This window comes from Orcinus orca, chromosome 5, assembly GCF_937001465.1.
Source record: "Orcinus orca chromosome 5, mOrcOrc1.1, whole genome shotgun sequence".
NCBI classification, from domain to species: Eukaryota; Metazoa; Chordata; class Mammalia; order Artiodactyla; family Delphinidae; genus Orcinus; species Orcinus orca.
Window position 1 is genome coordinate 94805982 of NC_064563.1, and position 18968 is coordinate 94824949.

The 18968-nt window shown below is 38.2% G+C and overlaps 1 protein-coding gene across 19 annotated transcripts in view; it reads right to left on the reverse strand.

Annotated features, from left to right (window-relative positions):
• BBX (BBX high mobility group box domain containing) overlaps positions 1–18968 on the reverse strand; it is a 280623-nt gene that overhangs the window by 104859 nt on the left and 156796 nt on the right. For 2 of the 19 annotated variants that reach the window (XM_049710641.1, XM_049710633.1), the window contains exon 1: positions 11384–11491. The exons of 16 other annotated variants lie outside the window; for them this stretch is intronic. In XM_049710641.1, coding sequence (XP_049566598.1) covers positions 11384–11425 — 42 coding nt within the window. In that variant the 5' untranslated portion in view covers positions 11426–11491. Of the gene's footprint in view, positions 1–11383; positions 11492–18968 lie in introns of those variants that run through there. One more of the 19 variants, XM_049710632.1, reaches the window with a different exon arrangement.

Sequence of the window (18968 nt, forward strand, 5' to 3'; positions counted from 1 at the left end):
CTTCCTCATTTATTCTCAATGCAGCTGAACGCGTATTTATTGATCGCATGTTGAGCTATGCACTGTGGGAGTTAAGTGTACAGCCTTACCTCTCATTTAACCATCGCCCCTGCCGCCTCTGCTCCCCTGCCGGGCTGGTGTCGTCCTGTCTGGCAGCACCTGCCCTGTGCTTCCTCAGCTCTCCCAGGCCTGCACACTGTACCCCACACACCCATTCTCACTTTCTGTGCAAGTCCCCCTGAACTCCCATTTCTGAGGAGCTATCTTCATTTGACCCAGCTCCTGTCTCTTTCCTTCCTGAGCACCGGTTTTGGCCACCCACGTTTCATGGCTGTGCCATATTTTTTGACACTTGATTGTATAACAATCATCATTTTCCCGTACAATATATGTATAATGATTCCATATGAACTCCTCCCACAGAGACCCTTGAGGGTAAAGAACACGCCAGATGCTATATTTTCTGGATCTGTCAGAGCAAACATCCAGTGTTAGACAGGGAGTACATGAGGAAGTGAACACAGAAACAATACCTCTCTGCTTTCTTAGTATGCTGTTTCTTTACATTGTTTTGCTAGAAGGCAGAAGAGATATAAGGCTTGAAAAGAAAATATGCAGAGAAGGAAAAATAAGAACCCAGAAGGGTTGCTCGGGAGGGGAGAGGAGAAACAGGCAAATTGACAAGGCGATGTAATAAATATAATGAAATCTAAGTCACTTCCAAGCAGCTGTCAGTACCAGTCTAAGAACATGTTTTCATAGCTTTATTCCCCTCTCTGGTTATTTGTTACTGACTCTCATTATTCTCTCAAAATACAATAGCATAGCACCTTCAGCTCACTAGCTCTCTTTTCCTATCATAACTGGTCTGCTAATTCACCTCAACTCTGAACTCATCTAACCATTTTTCTTTCCCAGTCTAACCCCAAGCTGCCAGCCGCTCCCGTGGTCTCACACTACTACAAACTTTTCCAATCTCAGGTTGGTCTTCAGTGCTCGTTCATAGTCTTGACGGGTCTTAGTCCCACCCAATCCCACAGTGCCCATTATAACTTATTGGTTTCTCCTCAACCCCTACTGATGATGATGAGTAAGGATAGTAATAATAGTTATATATATATGTATAAAATGCTTCTATATATATAATGCTTATGTATATATTGCTTCCTATGTGCCAGAAGCTAAGAGCATTCTACTTATTAATTCTCTTAACACACCACAAGCCTAAGAGGTAGGTACTATTATAATCTCCTTTTTACGGATGAAAAAAACTGAGGCACAGATAACATATAGTTTGCCTTGTTTAGTTTGTTAAGTTAAAAAGGTTTTAATAATATTATATGTATCAAAATGGTGGGACACAATTATCACACTGGAAAGAAGCTGAAGCACAAGAAGACAAGCTCACGGAGTCACTTATTGTCAATGAAGTTGAATACATATTTACTGATCACCTGATTAACTATGCATTATGTTTGTACATTACAGAATGTCCAAGGTCACACTGCTAGCACATAATTGGTGGAACCAGTATCTGGCTCCAGTCTGGCTTCGGAGTCTGGTTCTGGACCATTATACAATACTGCCTCCTAATAATAACTAACCTGATTAAACCTTTGCTACTTGCTGAACACTGTATATGAATTAATTTCTTTAATCCTCCATATACCTCTTGGAGAAAGGAACTATAATGGTCATATATTATACAGGAAGCAGCTGGGAATGACAAAGCTTAAACAGCATATGCCCAAGGCCATTCTGCCAGCATGTGACAGAGCCAGGATTCAAACCTAGGTCTTCTGTCCCCAGAGCTCAAGCTTCTCCATACTGTCCTTCCCACTGTAATCCTAGTCATTCTAAGAAAATGTCTTTGCCTCCTGGTTGACAGAAAGGTCTCCATATGTGGACCCTCCCAAAGTCCCACCTTGCCTACCAATTTCAAAACTTGTTTCTTCTACCCTATCTCAAAGGCAGAGTTTCAAGGTCAGCTTCTCCTCTCACTCCCAGTCTATGCTTCTCATCTTTCCTGCTACCCTGGGCCATTAGTCTTTCAGTTTCTTTGATGAACTACTGATGAACTATCCACAGTAGTTGAACTTCTCTTTCGCTCTGTATACAATCTCAAGTCTAAGGCCCTCTCTGAATCCTCCTCCTCCTTTAGCTAGTCCTCGTTTTTGGTACAAATTGGCCTCCAGCCATCAGGCCAGGAGACTGCCTAACCCCAAGCCATGAAACTAGCAGCCAGGAAGAACTGGCCTGTCTGGTACTAAGACTGTTCACAGGCTCCACCTTGCACTTCCCGTATTGACTTCCTTCCTAATCTTCTTGGTTCTAAAGCCCGGGATTAATTTCCTAGAAAGCATTCACAGCTCATTCCAACTGTGTCACAGGCTTTGGCTTCTCTACCTCAATAATTCACGCTTACATCTTTGATTTCTAGCCTCTCAGAGAAAAACACCTTGCCTGGGCCAGCCCTGTGTCTCCACCATATCCGTGGGAAATATGCCAGAGCCCGCATGGTGCCTAGGAACTAGACATTCCTTCCTTTCACAGAAACATCTGGAAAACATATACTATCTTTGCTACTTTCTCACCGTAAGTTCAAATCATTGCAAACGGCTCCTAGCCCTGACACCTAACCTCTCACCACGTTCTGTCCCCTCCACCTGTTACATGTATGGTCTGCTCCCGTCCATCCCCCATACTGGCTCAGTGGTCTGGTCTTCTTATCTATAGCCATGCTGACTTCAATTCTCCACACTACAAATATCTGCTCATGCCCTTGTCCTGCATGAATCTCTTTAACAGTCAGTCCCTCAATATACTCAGGAAGACGTCCGAACCTCTTTCTTCACAGAGCACACAAGGCTCTTCGTCCCTACTTAGTTTTACGGCTCACGTTTCTTTGCTCAATTCTCACTCTTAAAGCTCTACCTACACTGTGTTACATGCCATCACCTGGAACTCACCAGGGACTCTCACCTCTTAGCATCTGTACTACTGTCTCCTCCCAGTGGAGCTCGGATCTCACATAAGCCCCCACTGGCCCTTACTAGTCTGAGAAAGAGGTGCTTCTTAGGTGTCTCCACAGTACCCTGTACTCGATATCCATCCCCCAAAGAAACGGTGTGTTTCCCTCTGTATATCCCACTTGGCTCTGACAGGGAACGAGGGCTGTATAATGTTCACCACAGTATCTGCAGGGCCTGACACAGAGCTGGACCCACTGTGGGAAAACACTTGTTCGGGTCTGCTCCCTGCGGTCTCTTCCTGTCACCTTCATTGCTTCTCACTTGCCACTGCTTCTTTTCTGCTCCTTCCTCACCATGCCTTGCTCTTTCTTCCTGCCCTGTGACCCTCCATCTCAGAAGTTGCTTGCACCAACTTCAAACAGCATTCTCAAACTACCAAACCAGAACACCTGGCAATTTTACTTGTTTGGAAATTCTAGTTTCTAGGCAACAAATGTCAAAATGACTCAATGAATAATTTTGACCTCATAAAGAGAAATAATTATCTATTCCCTTTTCTCCTGTACCCATCACTGAACACTATTTAATCTCCTGTGCACCAGTTTACATACAGCCCTTTAAATTGTAAGAATGAGCATGCATATTTTTAAAAGCAAATATATTAAACTCCATCTAAAATAATCAAAGTTTTAAAAATTATTTTTTCATTTATATTAACTTAAAACGTTTTCTAAACTAATAAAAAGGTCTGGATGTCTTTAACCATCCTGATCTCTAATTATAACTTAAAAAAAGACAACCCAGAAACAATGGTTCTAGTTAAGAATCAACAATCTATGATACCTCTAGATGGAAATTTCTTTTTCCTAAGCTACTGTTCTTTACTCTAAAAAGATGGCAAATAATCTTAAGTTACAGTTAAATTTAGTTTACTTAATAAAGCAAAACTTCTCAGTCTTAATGGTTACAAAGCAAAACTATTTTTCCACAATGTAAAAAGGAATTGGTATTTCTTATTTTAGTAGTTACAGTGTTTACTGAAACAGCTTATCCTAGCTTCTGCAATGCCCACCTGCTTTACACTGTGGCACACCAGAATTGAGTTAACTTGTCATTGACCAGATCACATACTTTAAGAAGGTAGGACGTTCCTTATCTATATATTCCCAAATGCTTGGACTACTGTCTTGAATATATTATGTATTTAATGGAAAGTGTTTGAAAATGCATTAACTTAATGATGTTATATCAGACTGCACATTTGCCAAGGAAATTAATTAGAATACATAGGGAGCTATGATACATTTATAGTTTCCATTTAGAGCTACGCAGAAAACCATTTGTTTTATACTTGCTTCACACCTGGTGAAATTTTTTCCTTAAATATATTCCAATTTTCTGACTTAATACACAAGATACAAAAGTGCTTATTTGCTGATTCAGAGTCATAACAGTGCCCTGTTCAGAGCATTATACATTCCATTTATATTCCTTTCAGGTGTTATAGTCCTTTAAAATGTTTGGTCTGAATGTGCTCTAACTTCAGTGCCAAGTACTGAAAGCTTTTGTTAATTTACCAAATGTATTAAATTCATATTTGTTTTAAAAAGTTCTTCATAGAATTAACAAAACAAGTTCCTATTTGCATACCATTTGCTTGTGTTTTTTCCCTTTTGAAAACTACCAAAGTGAGAATATAAATGGCTAGATGTTTTAGGATGACCCTAAATCCAGTCTTCTTTCCTTCCATTTTTCTCTCAATGCACAGTATGAGAATGGACATTGCCCACAAAATACATGTTTACTGAAGCATCCTGTAATATTTTTCTTACAACCTAATTTACATAAGTCTGCTCCCTCTGCTGGCCGAATTTTTATCCTCTAGCATCCTATTTAAATAAAAAGGCAATGAGTTATACTATAAAGAAAACTAGGGCTTCCTTGGTGGCGCAGTGGTTGGGAGTCCGCCTGCCGATGCAGGGGACACGGGTTCATGCCCCGGTCTGGGAAGGTCCCACATGCCGCGGAGCGGCTGGGCCCGTGACCCATGGTCGCTGAGCCTGCGCGTCCGGAGCCTGTGCTCCTCAACGGGAGAGGCCACAACAGTGAGAGGCCCGCGTACTGAAAACAAAAAAAAAGAAAACAAAAGCTCCTCTATAAAAAATTATAAACCAAATAAACCTGGAAAATCACTTAAGAAGCTCTTCTACATCATTAAGGCATGGCATTAGCTGATTTTAGGGAGAAGCAGTCTTTCAAGTATTGAATTTTCAAATTTAGTGTCATTTTGCCCCTAAGCAAGATTCTTAACTCTACTAAGACCATTTCTCATTAATTCAGTTCCTTTTAACCTGGAATCTCCATAGTACTTTGCAACGAGTATCTAACCAGACCTTCCATATTTACATGAACGGCATTATGTAGAGTGGGCAAGCAGGAGGGAGTTTGCCTCACTCATACACATAGTGATTTGTCACAGCAGCAAGAGTTAATGGCAGAATATACAGTCAACAACAGGGGCTACACAGTGCTACCCATATGCCCACACTACTTTTTCTTTCACCTTCTTTTTTCAAAGATGGAAGTTACTTTGCGGACATATGTAAGAAATTCTGTTTTGATTATTATAATAAAGCTCTTTATAATATGAAATTTGGGTACATTTCACTAATAAGTTCTAAATGTATTTTCTAATAAGAAAAATCAGTGTTGCTCTAAAAACCTCCTGGCTACTTTAACTGCTACTTCCCAATCATGAACCACGTTGTAACTTGCAAAGCATGTATTGCATATATTAATTTATTTAATATTATACAATCTTGTTAAGTGGGTATAATTAAGCCCACTTTACAGCTGAGTAAGAGGAGCCTCAGATTTACATAATTTTTCCAATGTCATCAAGGGGCAAAACAGGGACACAGCCTAAAGGCTCTGACTTTAATCCCAAAGCACGACTACTTTCTTCCACTTAACTGCATCACTGATTTTAGCTTTCAGTCAATACATTTATTTTGAGAGGAAAAGTAATCCATTTCATAAGCCTTTTAAAGCATTTTTTTAGTGCCTTAGCATTTACTTAGCTAGAGAATTCCCAAATTTCCAGTCATATTTCAAAATAGTCCTTTGTATGGGTTTAGACATACGACATACATTGGGGAAGGGAGGGAATCAGGGAACAAGGAAGCTTATGTATCTGTGACTCAGTGTACTTTGCTTCACTTTGCATTTTGTAAATATTGATGTTGCAGCTCCTAAAGTGCTCTCAGAAGTAGTTATGACTGATAGCCCACGAGTGCTGTGTCTTTCAAAACAAATATGCTTTACTGATGGAGAGCACGTGCATCTCCATCTAATTATTCTGAGAGGCAGGGTGGAACAAACAACATGATTTCTCAACTCAACTCAGCATTCTACGTTGAACACAATAGGCAGGTTACAGTTTAACACATACCATGAAAGCTTGTCATTTCCACGAGCAACACAACATGTAAGGGAAGGGCACTACAAATCTGCCATATAATCCTAGAGAAGCATAAGACTTCCTGTGGTTATTGCAAATATTTTTAAGTATAAACAAAAATTCAGAACATATTTATTACAAAAAGAGGTTTTTTACATATGTCCAAGTATTTACTGGATTTTAAAATATGTAATAATATATACAGTTTTAGAATAAAAGTAAGTTTGGGCAAGAATTTGAAAAAGAACCAACTGGAGTAAATAAAATATGCTTGCTCACTCCGATTTTAGGGAAAAAAATAAATAAAACCTGTTATTGTCTGATGTGTACCCAAAGTCACAAGCTAACAGAAAATATCAGGCACATTATTTATATCCTACTAAAGCATTTCTCAAACTGGAAGGTAAGCCTCATTGAGGAGTCACAGAATTCTGCTTGCAGCGCTATCCCAGCTGTCTGGATTCAGTGACTACCAAATCTGTTCCTGAGAGGTAGGCAAATTCCTCCTCAGCTCTTATGTTGCTCCTCTAGGGAGACCTCCTGATCCCAAATCAGCCTTTTAAGGACCTACTAATGCACTAGGATTAAGATAGATGACACTGATTATAAAAGATGAGTTGGACCAATAAAGGACTTGTTGTTGAGATAAGATCTATATAATAATGAAACAATTTAGGAACTAGATAGCACACAATAGAGTGCAATAGACATGGTCCAAACAATTAGGGAATATTTAGTACGCAATAATAAGACATTCTCGGCACCCAGATACTTGGCAATTATAACAGACATTGGAGAATTCAGACAATTCTCTTTATTCACTTTGATGATCTCAATTCGTCCCAGTGTTAACCCTTTAACTAAAGGCTAAACTTACCCACATCACTGAGGGCACTGCCAGGGGTGAACTACAGGTTCTGGGATTTCCCTGTCACTGCAAACTTTGCCAGCTCTCACCTGGCTTCTCTTACTCTGGGCACCAGCAAAAATAGCCCTTTGAAAAGATCCTGCAAACAACTATTCAGATCCTCATTGTCTTGTTATTTAAGACTGGGTTAGGGTCTGCACCTTTCCAAAGGATGAGGTAGCTGGAAGGAAGTCAGGTGGCTGGCTATTCCTGAAACCTCAGGCTTGACTTAAGAAGAACTGGCTGGCACCTTATGGGGAAAAGTGATGCTTAAGGGAACACAGAACTGGAATTTTGTTGGCATCCACACAGAAACTGGTCAGTGATGATCTGAGACAGGTGTAAAGTGTAGTAATATTTTCATGCTTCTCATATTCATTTTTCTCTTGCTTGTAGAGTTTTTGCATCGAGAGAAGATGGGAACTATGGAACCAGTAATAGTAGCAGATTCAGAGTAAGGAGGCCCAGCATCTAGTCCTGGTTTTCACCTCACAAAAAGAGAAAGATTCAAAACCAGACCCGAATCAAGGACAAAATTAGTACTTGATTAAGTAGGAAAACTGTGGAAGGTCTTCAAGCATGAGAACCTTGGTCTAGATGACCTTGAAGACCCATTATTACCATTCTCTGCTATGATTTTTGCCTCGATGTCTCCAGCTGAGACCAGGCCGCACTGCAGAGTCCCCCCTCTCCTGTATATAGGCCTTCCTTCCCCTCTCTCATCTCCTACCAGGAAGATAAAAGACACAATAAATCAGCTTTCACAGCCCCTCACACAGCATTTACACTGGTGACAATTCACCTGTATAGGTAGGTCTTTAAAAAATACAATAGCTGTTTTGTATATTTCTTCCCACATTGCTTTTCTCACAGTCTATGCCAACCCCTTCTACCATTAATTAACACTGGATTCTATAATTTGAAAATTGAATACAATTTTGAATTTTGTATATCTTCATTAAGTTGTTTTTAATTACTGACATTTTAAACATTTTCCATGTGCTTCTTAGAATTCCATATTAAGGAAAAATAACTCTTCCAACTTTTAAATAAGACTTCCCAACATCTTTTTAGAGAGTGTATAGGAAGCATTTTTTTCCCTTAAAAGAAAAAGTCAATTTCTAATAGCTTCAAATCAAGGCCATGGAGGCCCCTAGTAACTTTTTTTTACTTTATTAATAATTGAGTTTATGCTTTTTTATGGAGATGTTAAACTCTCAAAGACCAGGAGATTCAGATTGCTAACAGGTTGGTTAGGATTAAATCACCTTTGCCCTACTTTTGCATTTATTAAGAATCACATAAGCCTGGAGCAAAACTCTGCCTATGACACTGGAAAATTTGAACACCACAATATGCAGCTCAGACAGGTAATAAATGTGGCTAAATCTGAGACTTTAAATCCTGGGTCTCTTCACATCAATCCAAACCATTCATGTGCCAAGAGGGGAACGAGCTGGAACACTGAAGAGCTCCCTGGTGATGGAAAGATTAATGGGGAATTATAGGTACCTAATACATGAACAGTAGACAAAGGGGGCTGTCCTTCACCACTGAAAGTGCTAAATTATTAACTGTGACAAGCCCAGGCAACCACTGTCACTATTCTTTCAACACCTAACTTCCAGACAGTTTAAAATGTTTACTTTTCTACCTAAAAATTACCACAGGTTTATAGTAATAGAAATCTAGTCATCATATATCCATTTAAATATGTTATACCTAATATTTAGGATTTACAAAGTCAAAAAGAATGCTGTGTAATAGAAACAATAATAAACACTTCCATTTCAGACATTTACTTTCAATTTAGTTAACTACATTTTTATTGTAAATAAGGAAAGACTTGTAATTTAAAACTGAAAATAGAATTTTCATGTGCACAAAGTATGTCTTTTATCATTTTCTTTCTGGACTTAATCATGCATCAGGACACTATTCTAACTACAATCATTAGTTCATTTAATCCTCAAAACAACTCTATGAAGTAGGAAGCCTAATTATCCACATTTTACAGATAAAGCAGCTGAGGCCCAGACGGAAACTTGCCCAGGCTAACAGCCAGGAAACTGGTACAATGGACACCAGGATTCAGACTCAAGTGGTCCAGCTGCCATACTACACTGCTGTTCAATACTTCTTGTCCGTACATGGATGGCTCTAGAAGCATTTGGGAAAATGATAAACTGCAGTTGTCGCCATGCATTTCTTAAAATGGGATTAAACTAAAAAGGTTCCTACTGAGTCCTCTGAAGATCAAGAGGGCCTCGGAAGTAAAACACGTGATGATTACCTTTGTCAGCTTTAACCTGTGATTTTCTTTTTCAAGTGACATGCACCCATGTACTGCTAAAGTGACTGAGTACAGTTTAACTTCCCTGTAATTAGCATTATGAGCCTGCACCACAATTAAATCATTGCCTTACCTCGGTAGTTTATAAGAGTTGTATTATTAAATATCCTTGAGTTCACTGAATGATTTTTATATAAGAAGTGAATATTAAAAGACAGAATCCAGATAAATATTTTGTTGGGTGACTTTCCCCTCCCGCCAACTCTTTGGCTGATTAGTTAAGTATTTCATAACTAAAACTTGCTTTACTTAGTATTCCCCAAAAATCCTGGAGTCCATATGTTATAACAACTTTCAAAAATTCTAAGATTCATCTAAGAGGTATCTCTGCTACCAAATGGATCCCTAAATCCTAATTTCTCCTCTGCTACTACAAACCTCACACCCTGGGTAGGATAAAGCAAAGTATGTGGGAGGTGCAACAGGTGCAAGAGCTATAACTACTTCATTCATAAATGTGACAGTATCTGAACCACAACCACTACCGAACTTTGGGAATTCTGTAACTGTAATTCTCAAGTCCTGTCTGGAATGCTCCCTAAACATACTGCAGTCAGAAATTACTGGCCAGGTACCTATCATCAAAAAAGATGAAATTCTTTTAAACACATTAAAAACGGAACAGGGCTTCCCTGGTGGCGCAGAGGTTGGGAGTCCGCCTGCCGATGTAGGGGACACGGGTTCGTGCCCTGGTCTGGGAAGATCCCACGTGCTGCGGAGCAGCTGGGCCCGTGAGCCATGGCCGCTGGGCCTGCGTGTCCGGAGCCTGTGCTCCGCAACGGGAGAGGCCACAACCGTGAGAGGCCCGCGTACCACAAAAAAAAAAAAGGGAACAGGGGTGGGGGGAAGAATGGTTATTCTTATATAAAAATTGGACTCTACTACTGCTAAAATGGAGAGAGGCAAACCAGAAGATTTCTCATGGTTGTTTCTAGACACTGGATTCTACGAGGTATAAATTTGGGTTGGCTAATAAAACTGCACATTAGAACTGAAAGGGACCTTAGAAATCACAGACCACCCCATCAATTTAAAGATCTGTAAACGTAAGTTCACAAAAAGTTGGGTTTAAAATTAAATCTTCTTATTCTCTGAGTTGGTATAAAGTTTGGTCCCTTTTGAGCAAATTACTATCATTATTATTAGGGTATTTTGGTTTGTTGTTTACTGAATTACAAACCTGAGATTGCTTTAAAGTTGTATTATTAGTAAGACAAATGAGAAAACTGCCATTTAAAAAATTCAGAATTGCCAGGTTTATTTACAATCAAATAATAGAAAGAACTCTTTCTTTCTCTTCCTCCACTTTCAGCCTATGAAATGAACTTGATCAATATAGGAAAAGCTTCTAAAGGGCAATTTTATTCTATTATCCTAATGAAAGAAATCACTGCAGAATGGAACAGCCAAGAAATGATCTGTTTGAGAAACTTACAATTCTCCAGGTTCCTTGCTATTTGAAAGAATAAAATATCTCAAAGAAAAAGTACATACCAACAAAAAAACCTAGTGGCCGCAAAATGTAGGAGAGCAAAAACCTGCACTGAGAGTTAACTGAAAATCAATCAATAAAGACAAAAATCAGGAAAGTTGAATGAAGGATTCCATGGTTTGGGGGACTTTTGCCCAAAACACAATATTAGTCAAAATGCTCTAGGACACAGGGAGTATTTCTGTAAGGCATTACTTACAGCAGATAGCAAGCAATCAGAAAAGTGGAAATCAGGATCCATTACTCATGGCAGGACAACCTGCATTATCCTCTTACAGATGCATCACTGGCGAGAGTGGATGAAGAAAATGAAGGCTGAGAAAGAAAGGAAATGGTGTTTCTTTTACACGTAATTTTCAGCAAACTTTGATGAGTTTCAATCCTGGATGAGTTTTCCTCCCTCTCCTTCCTTCAATTTCTTTTAGAAAAATCATCTTGGTTAGGTTGTTCAAGTGTGACTTTGCAACTAGCCTAATGTGGACCCAAATTACCACCTTCAACATTCCTTGTAGCAAGCACCTGATTAAATACCCTCTGGTTAAGCGGATCGAGGTAGCTTTACGCCAGTTCCAGGAACAAGAACCTGTCAAGCTGACAAATCAGGATCTTCACCCTGTCGGATACTGTCTCCTGTCAGGACGGTTTCCTATTTCTTAAAACTTGCTTCTCCACTTTGGTAGCCTCCTAGCAATCTATATAAGGGTCTGGCTCCTAAAGCACGTAAATTCTTATTTTCCATTCTCCTTTTTCTCTGAAGATTACACCGTTGACCTGATCTGGCAGGAAGTTATCTGGAAGCCATTTGCAGTGACCCTACCACAGAATTAGAACTGCATTTCTACCAGAGCCAATTTTAATTTCTAAAATGCCTAAATCAGTTGCGGGTGTTTTAAAACGACTCATAAAAAAGGATCACCACTACTGTGGTACTGCTTCCCCCCGCCGCCCCACCCTTTGTCCATAGTCAGAAAAAAAGATTAAAGGCAGGAAGTAGCCTAACTATCAACAAGCAGTCTTCCTTTGAAGACAGATAACAAGATACTGCAGTTAAAAGTATATCTGTAATTGCAAAGTTACTCTTCTTGAACAAATTCCAAGTACAATATCTGCCTTTGATCTTTGAAAAGCATTTTTCTCACTTTTCATAGCTGACACTGATAGTTCAGTTAGGCACCCCTGCTCCCAAATATGGGAAAAATATTCCCTGAAATTCAATCATGTGAGTTATTAGCTTTTAGCCGTCAGCCTAGAAGTAGCTGCTTATGCTCTGCCACAGCTGCTACCTGGGAGAGTTCTGCCTGCTCTGACGATATGAGGACTTGTCATAGTAACGGCATCCACCTGACCACCTGTGTGATGTCGGACTGTCCTGGAGAGTCATTCAGCATCTCCTTGGACAGGGACCTTTATCTCAGTAAAACATAATTACAACTATGAGAAAAAAGTTTGAGGACCTTAAACCTAAACCCTGTTTAAAATGAAATCCATTCTCAACCTTCATTTTCTATTTCAGCAAAAGTCTGATGGCAATATGTGGTTTCAATAATGAAGCAAGTCTATTTTAAAACAATAAAAATATTCCTAGTGTCTCTATGGTCCATTTTAAACAATTAGGGGAGATAAATACCATAGCATTGTACCATTTATTCAAAAATATTTTCTTAACTTCAACAGCTATTGGTTGTGGATCTCGTAATATAAGGAGGAAACAAGAGACATTAACATGGTAAAATTATGGGGTTAAGCTCTTATCTTTGGTAATTAATAACCCTTAAAGCTCAATTAGTAGAGAGAAACAGTAGTATCTAACTGAACGCTAAGAAAGATTTGTAATCCTAGGTCAAAATCCCCCATTACAACAATAGGATTTTTTCAGGCAATGAGAAAAAGAACACCTTCCATGGAAAAGAGCTATGCTTTTAAAGTTCACACACGCGCACACACATGCACACACACATACACACATACACATATACATACACTCCCAAAGTGTAGAGCTGATATATTGATAGATACCAGAGAACTGCTATCTAAACTTGGATAGTAAAGTATTCCATGCTTTCATAAAATATGATTTTGATTGAACATGACCCCAAAAGCCAAATCTAACTTTTGAGACTCTTTGAAAGTAGCATTAACCACCTAAGCATGTGAACACACAGTGACTCACAGTATCTGCAAGTAACATGCTAGGTAGCAGAATTAAGGAACGATAATCATGTCACTCTGTCAGCATCAGGCAAATGTTGTCATTAATAAATCCTTACAATACCCTAGCAAAATAGCCATTTTCTTTTCCCTGAAAAAGAAAACTTTGCCTCCCATCCTTACGAAATGGCAGTGATTTTACAGATATATAGGGAACACACACAAAAAAGCATACATTTCTAAAATGTACAGCTCCAGAGTGCATCAAACCCTGAATCCCACCATCTTTGTGAAATACAAATAAAACACTAAATAGGAAGAAAACTCTCAACAAGAAAGGGCATAGAAATTAGGTAATCAAGAAATTAACAAACAAACAAACAAAAAACCCCACCTTTCCTTAAATGCATTTATAGCAACATTCATACCCCATGATTCTAATTTAGAAGAAAAAAATCTGTAGAAGTGTATCTATACATAGAAAAGACACTGGAAGGATAAACATCAAAATGTTGTGTTCACAATGGATATGGAGTAGTATATGCATTGAGGGTGATTTCCATTTTTGACTACATGCTTTTCAGTGTTTTCGACATGTATTATAAACAAAAAAGAAAGCCAATAAGGTGTTTTAAAATCAGATATTTTAAATGTAATTTAATAGAGAACAAAGTAGCAGGCTTCTGAGGTACCAAATCAATAAGCTGCAGTGGAAAGTCATTTTCTCGTTCTGATTCTGTCTGCGACCATGTGACATCTTTTCACACTTGCTCAAAATTAACTGCTTCACTACATAATGACTGCAACTACAGCAAATGGGCCTTTTTGTCTGTAATTCAATTACTGTAGAAGGTTTTATAGTTAGAATATTAAGACGTGAAGCATGCATTTGACTACATACAGAGAAATATAGCAGACTCTCAACATACCATATGCTAATTAAGAGTGAATTTAAAAATTCCATTGTCTATTTATCCCAGAGGCCTCCTAGCTTATTAACCACCGCTGTGGGTCTAGTGGGAGAGTAGAGACGTTGTTCTGTCTCATTTCCAGGTAATGGAAGTGATTTCCATACTGTGATCAAACGCCAGAGTTGGTTTGCTAGAATGTGTTCCCTGGGCCCCACAGTATTTTATTCACACAGCTACCGCGACTTTATCACCTTGGATAGAAATTTTCATGTCTTCCACACTTGACTGAAGCATACTGACTACAAAGAATGCATCCACTAAATGACAGACAAAAGAACAAACTGTCCTAGAAATAACTAAACTTGCAGACAAATGTCAGAAATGGCTCAAGAAATCATAGTGAATCATCTGTAATCTCAGTAACATAAAACACTGAAAGAAAGCTAGTAAATGTTCCTTCCTTATGAGAGGTTCCTAGCAACTTAAGGCTTCTTTCCTTCCTTCAACCCCCTGCTCACCCTCCATCCATGTTCCTAACATCTTCAAGAATTTATTCAACATCTGCTTTTAAAAAGAGAGGGACAAAATTAGTTTTTTTCTGCAGTACGATTATAAAGCTTGATTTTTCTCCTCACTAACTACAAATTATCTTTTGGATTTCATTATACTGTGCTGTTATGAAGAATGCTGAACATGTGTCATTTTATTTTACATTGGATTACGTGATCAGTAGCTGCTGAGAACACGCTTTAGGTGTAGCTATAGGTGCAGCCTCCTCTATGATCTAGATTGACTTTTATAGCCAACAGGTGTTAGATTTGGGGAATTTATATCTACAGCATCCCCGCTGTTAGTTTTACTCTGAAGACTGGGAGATAAAAGTTTACCCTCAGTTAAGCAGCTGAGTAAAAGTATCCACAAGATAATTTAACTTAATAAAATAGTAAGTGTAGAAACCTCCAGAATTTCTACAGGATTATAGTACCATCCACCTTATTCTTTATATATGTGGCATGCATCCTCTGAGTCCGAAGAGAAACTTCCAATTACTTATATGGTTCTGCTCAACTTACAGGAATATCCTTTACTCTAAATCAGCATTTCTTAGTGAGGATACTTTTGGCATTTTGTGTGGGACAGGTCTTTACTAGGCAAGACTGTTTTCACTCCCTGCTGAGTCAACATACATCTTAGCTCCTTTCCCATCCTTTCATCCCCTTCCTCAATCTCAGGTAGTAACACGCCCCAATTGCTGAGAAAAATAATGTCCCACAACTTTCCAAACACTCCCGAGGTGAGGGGCTGGAGGGAGTACTATGATCCGCACCCCCCCGTCCCCCCCAGCCAGTTGAGAATCACTGCTCTAAATAAACCCTATATATAAAAATTCACAAAGATAATTTAAACTTCCTAAAAAATCAAGCTTCATAGGGCTCTCCCCACATGAAGAGCCCATGAATGACTGCATTCACTAACACCTCCATCACCCCAACCTCACCCCTTCCATTTTCAGGAATATGCAAGGCTCACCTACACTATATTCTTAAGGCATCCTTGGTCAGCTTGAATATTTTCTATGAACCTCTGACCATTAACCCTTATGTCATAAAACTTCTATGTCAGTTAATATTTCCACATCTATCTGTGTTGATTACATATGAGATATATAAATTGATTTAACCTTGTCAAAACAGGTTTCTAAAGCATTATTTATTCGCGCTACAATCATGCTTCCTCTAGTCAGTTATTTGAAGAGCGACAAAGACCCAACTTGTTCAATTAATGAAATTAATTCGTTTCGGAATTGTAAATCTCTACTTTTTTTTCATTGTCAGAACTGAATAATCACTTACATAGAAGTTGAAACATGAGTGCCTGCCTTATTTACATGTGCAGCAGCTCCTATAGGACCCGTCAACAGCTTAGAGGCCTTTTAAAAACTGGTATAGCAAGACCTGGTACTTCAATAGAATCACAGATGGTCTCCTATAAACATGAGATAAATAGTGGTTTTAGTGGTTTGTGACTGAAAACCCAGCCTCCTTCAGGTGCAGCAAGTCCTCATGTTTTCGTAATTTGGCTCTGTCGCCAGAGTCAGGCCAATCAACATTCTCATTTTACTTGGAAACCACTCCCCCCTTGCTTTCTGCATGTCTACCACCACTTGTACTCCTTGGCTTCTGGGATCCTATTTGGATTTCACGATCTTTTGCCTTGGGAACAGACACTCCTTGAGATAAATGAGGTAAATGAGTCTGCTCAGGGTTAGCTCTAGTTAAAACAGGGAAGCCAGATGTGTTCATTTATGCCACCCTTCAACTCTGCTCTGCAAACAACTTTTCTACACTTTCCTCAGAACCAAACAGTCCCATGTGGCCAATGAGCAAGTCTGGCTTCTTCAGCCCTCTATCATCCAAAAATAGGACTCGCTTATCAGTGACGGCATTCTGGGCACAGTAACACTTACGGGCTCAGCAGGAAGCATTTGAAATCTTAAATTACGCTCTGCTTTACACTTGTTCCTCCCAGCCTTCCTTGATCCCTGGGACTCAGATCGGACTTTCTTACTGGTGCTATTCATTGCTACCAGACTTTCTGCTTTAAATGCCTGCCCTGAATCAAAGCCCAGAAAATTCCATGAGCCTAAATTTAGGGTAATGTACATTAAATTATTACCATGGTCTATAAATTCCAAACAAGTTAAAAATTATGTATCTTTGTATCATCTTCACAAAATATTTGCTAGGTAGCATAACTCTAATCTATATTGAGAACTTTACAATGTCCAGTATCGCATTCAGTAAGAAAATCTGATGATACTGATATCAATTTTAAAGAAGCCACTTAGATTTCTAGTCTTTTTTTTTTTTTTTTTTTTTTTAACGAAGCCCTTAAATACAATTTTTAAAGAAATCCCAGACCATCCTGCCTAATTCCACTTTGGCTACATCTAGTGCTTCATGTGGTTTGGCAGAAAGGTTAACAGTGTGGACTCTTGTTTTTTCCTGGATTCATAAACCTCGATCAACAAATAATTAACTGTGTTACCTGGAGCAAGTAACCTCTTTGTGCCTTAGCATCCTCATCTATACAAAGGGGAACAACAGTCCTACCACATTGTGAGGGTTAAACCAATTTCTTTATATATATATATATATAAAATATATGAACTGCTTAGAGTACTGCCTTGCTTATAGTAAGTGTATATGTATGAACCTTGCAAAGAGTAAGTGTATATGAGAGTTTGCTATTATTATCATCGTTATGATCAGTCACAGAATATAAGCCTTCAAATCAACTTGAAATAAACTATAATTAACAACTACTAATCATTAACCTCATATAGTCAAAAAAGTAACAAATTCATTCAACACTGAGAACTTATAAACAGATGCCACAACTTATAAACAGATGCTATGCTAAGCTGACCCACGCTGCTTTAATCTAGTGCTCTTATCAGTAAATATTACAAGTAAAGGAATACTTCTGCATTTCAGAATTCTATGGGTAGAAAAAACTGGGGGAAAACCAAAATATAAACAGTGGGAGATTAGTTTAAAAGGAACAACATGAAAATCCTTTTCTTGGCATGAAGAGATATTTGAGATAAACTGTTAAATGAAAAAAATAAGGAACAGGTTCATGAGACATAAGAAGATTAAAATTTCTCTTTTATAAAAATACGACATAATAAATACGCTTATATATGCATAGACAAAAAAAAGAAGCCTGGGAGAATGAACACTGAATTGTTCACACTATTATCTCTATATAACAGGATTGAGTTTTTCTAATTTTTGTTAAGTTTTTAATAAATAAAAATAATTCAAAAACCGAAAGTAAGAAAACACCGGGGTATACTGTAAGCTTTCATAAAGGATAAGCTTTTAAAAATACTAATTGGCTAAACAGAGATTAGCCAAATCATTCATAAATTTGTATGCACTATGCAGAATAAGCTTATTAGCATATTAATAATTAACTATTTGAAAGCTTAACTCAAATAGCAAAAATCTTCCATAGAATCAGGCCAGTGCTTCTTACAACCTTATCTTAAAAGGAACTTTGGAACCACACCAAATATAAAATTTATATCTGTTATAAGCACAATGTCTTGTATGTGGCAGAAAACATACATTATTTTCTAATTGATGGCTATTCTAATAGAGGACCAGTTTTTTCTAGGCTTGCTGTTTTTTTAATAAAATTAAGAAAAAAATAGTTAGGAAAGCAGGCTTCCCCATGTTATTAATACAGGTTACCAACATCATGTGTTTGAGAACATGTCAGGGATGTTGTAGAAACTTTCCTTACAATGAGTGGGCGATACGACAAAATCACTGATAAAAACTTTTCACTTTAGGATTATTTTAAAGTTCATATAAGTCCAGATACTCACGAACACCCAACCTTCAAAGAAAGACATTTTCTGTTTCAATGATACCCTTTAGTCAGGAATGCTGCAGGGCCAATTCTAAACCCAAATATAAAGTGCCACCTAGTGGATATTTTTATAAAGTTTCTCTGCTTACACTTCAGTGTTATGAAGTAATCTTTAGAAAAGCTACTTTGGGTGGTCAAAAGGTACAAACTTCCAGTTATAAAATAAATAAGTCCTGGGGATATAATGTACAGCATGGTAACTATAGTTAATAATACTAAATTCCATATTTGAAAGTTTCTAAGCGAGAAGGTCTTAAAAGTTCTCATCACAAGAAAAAAAAA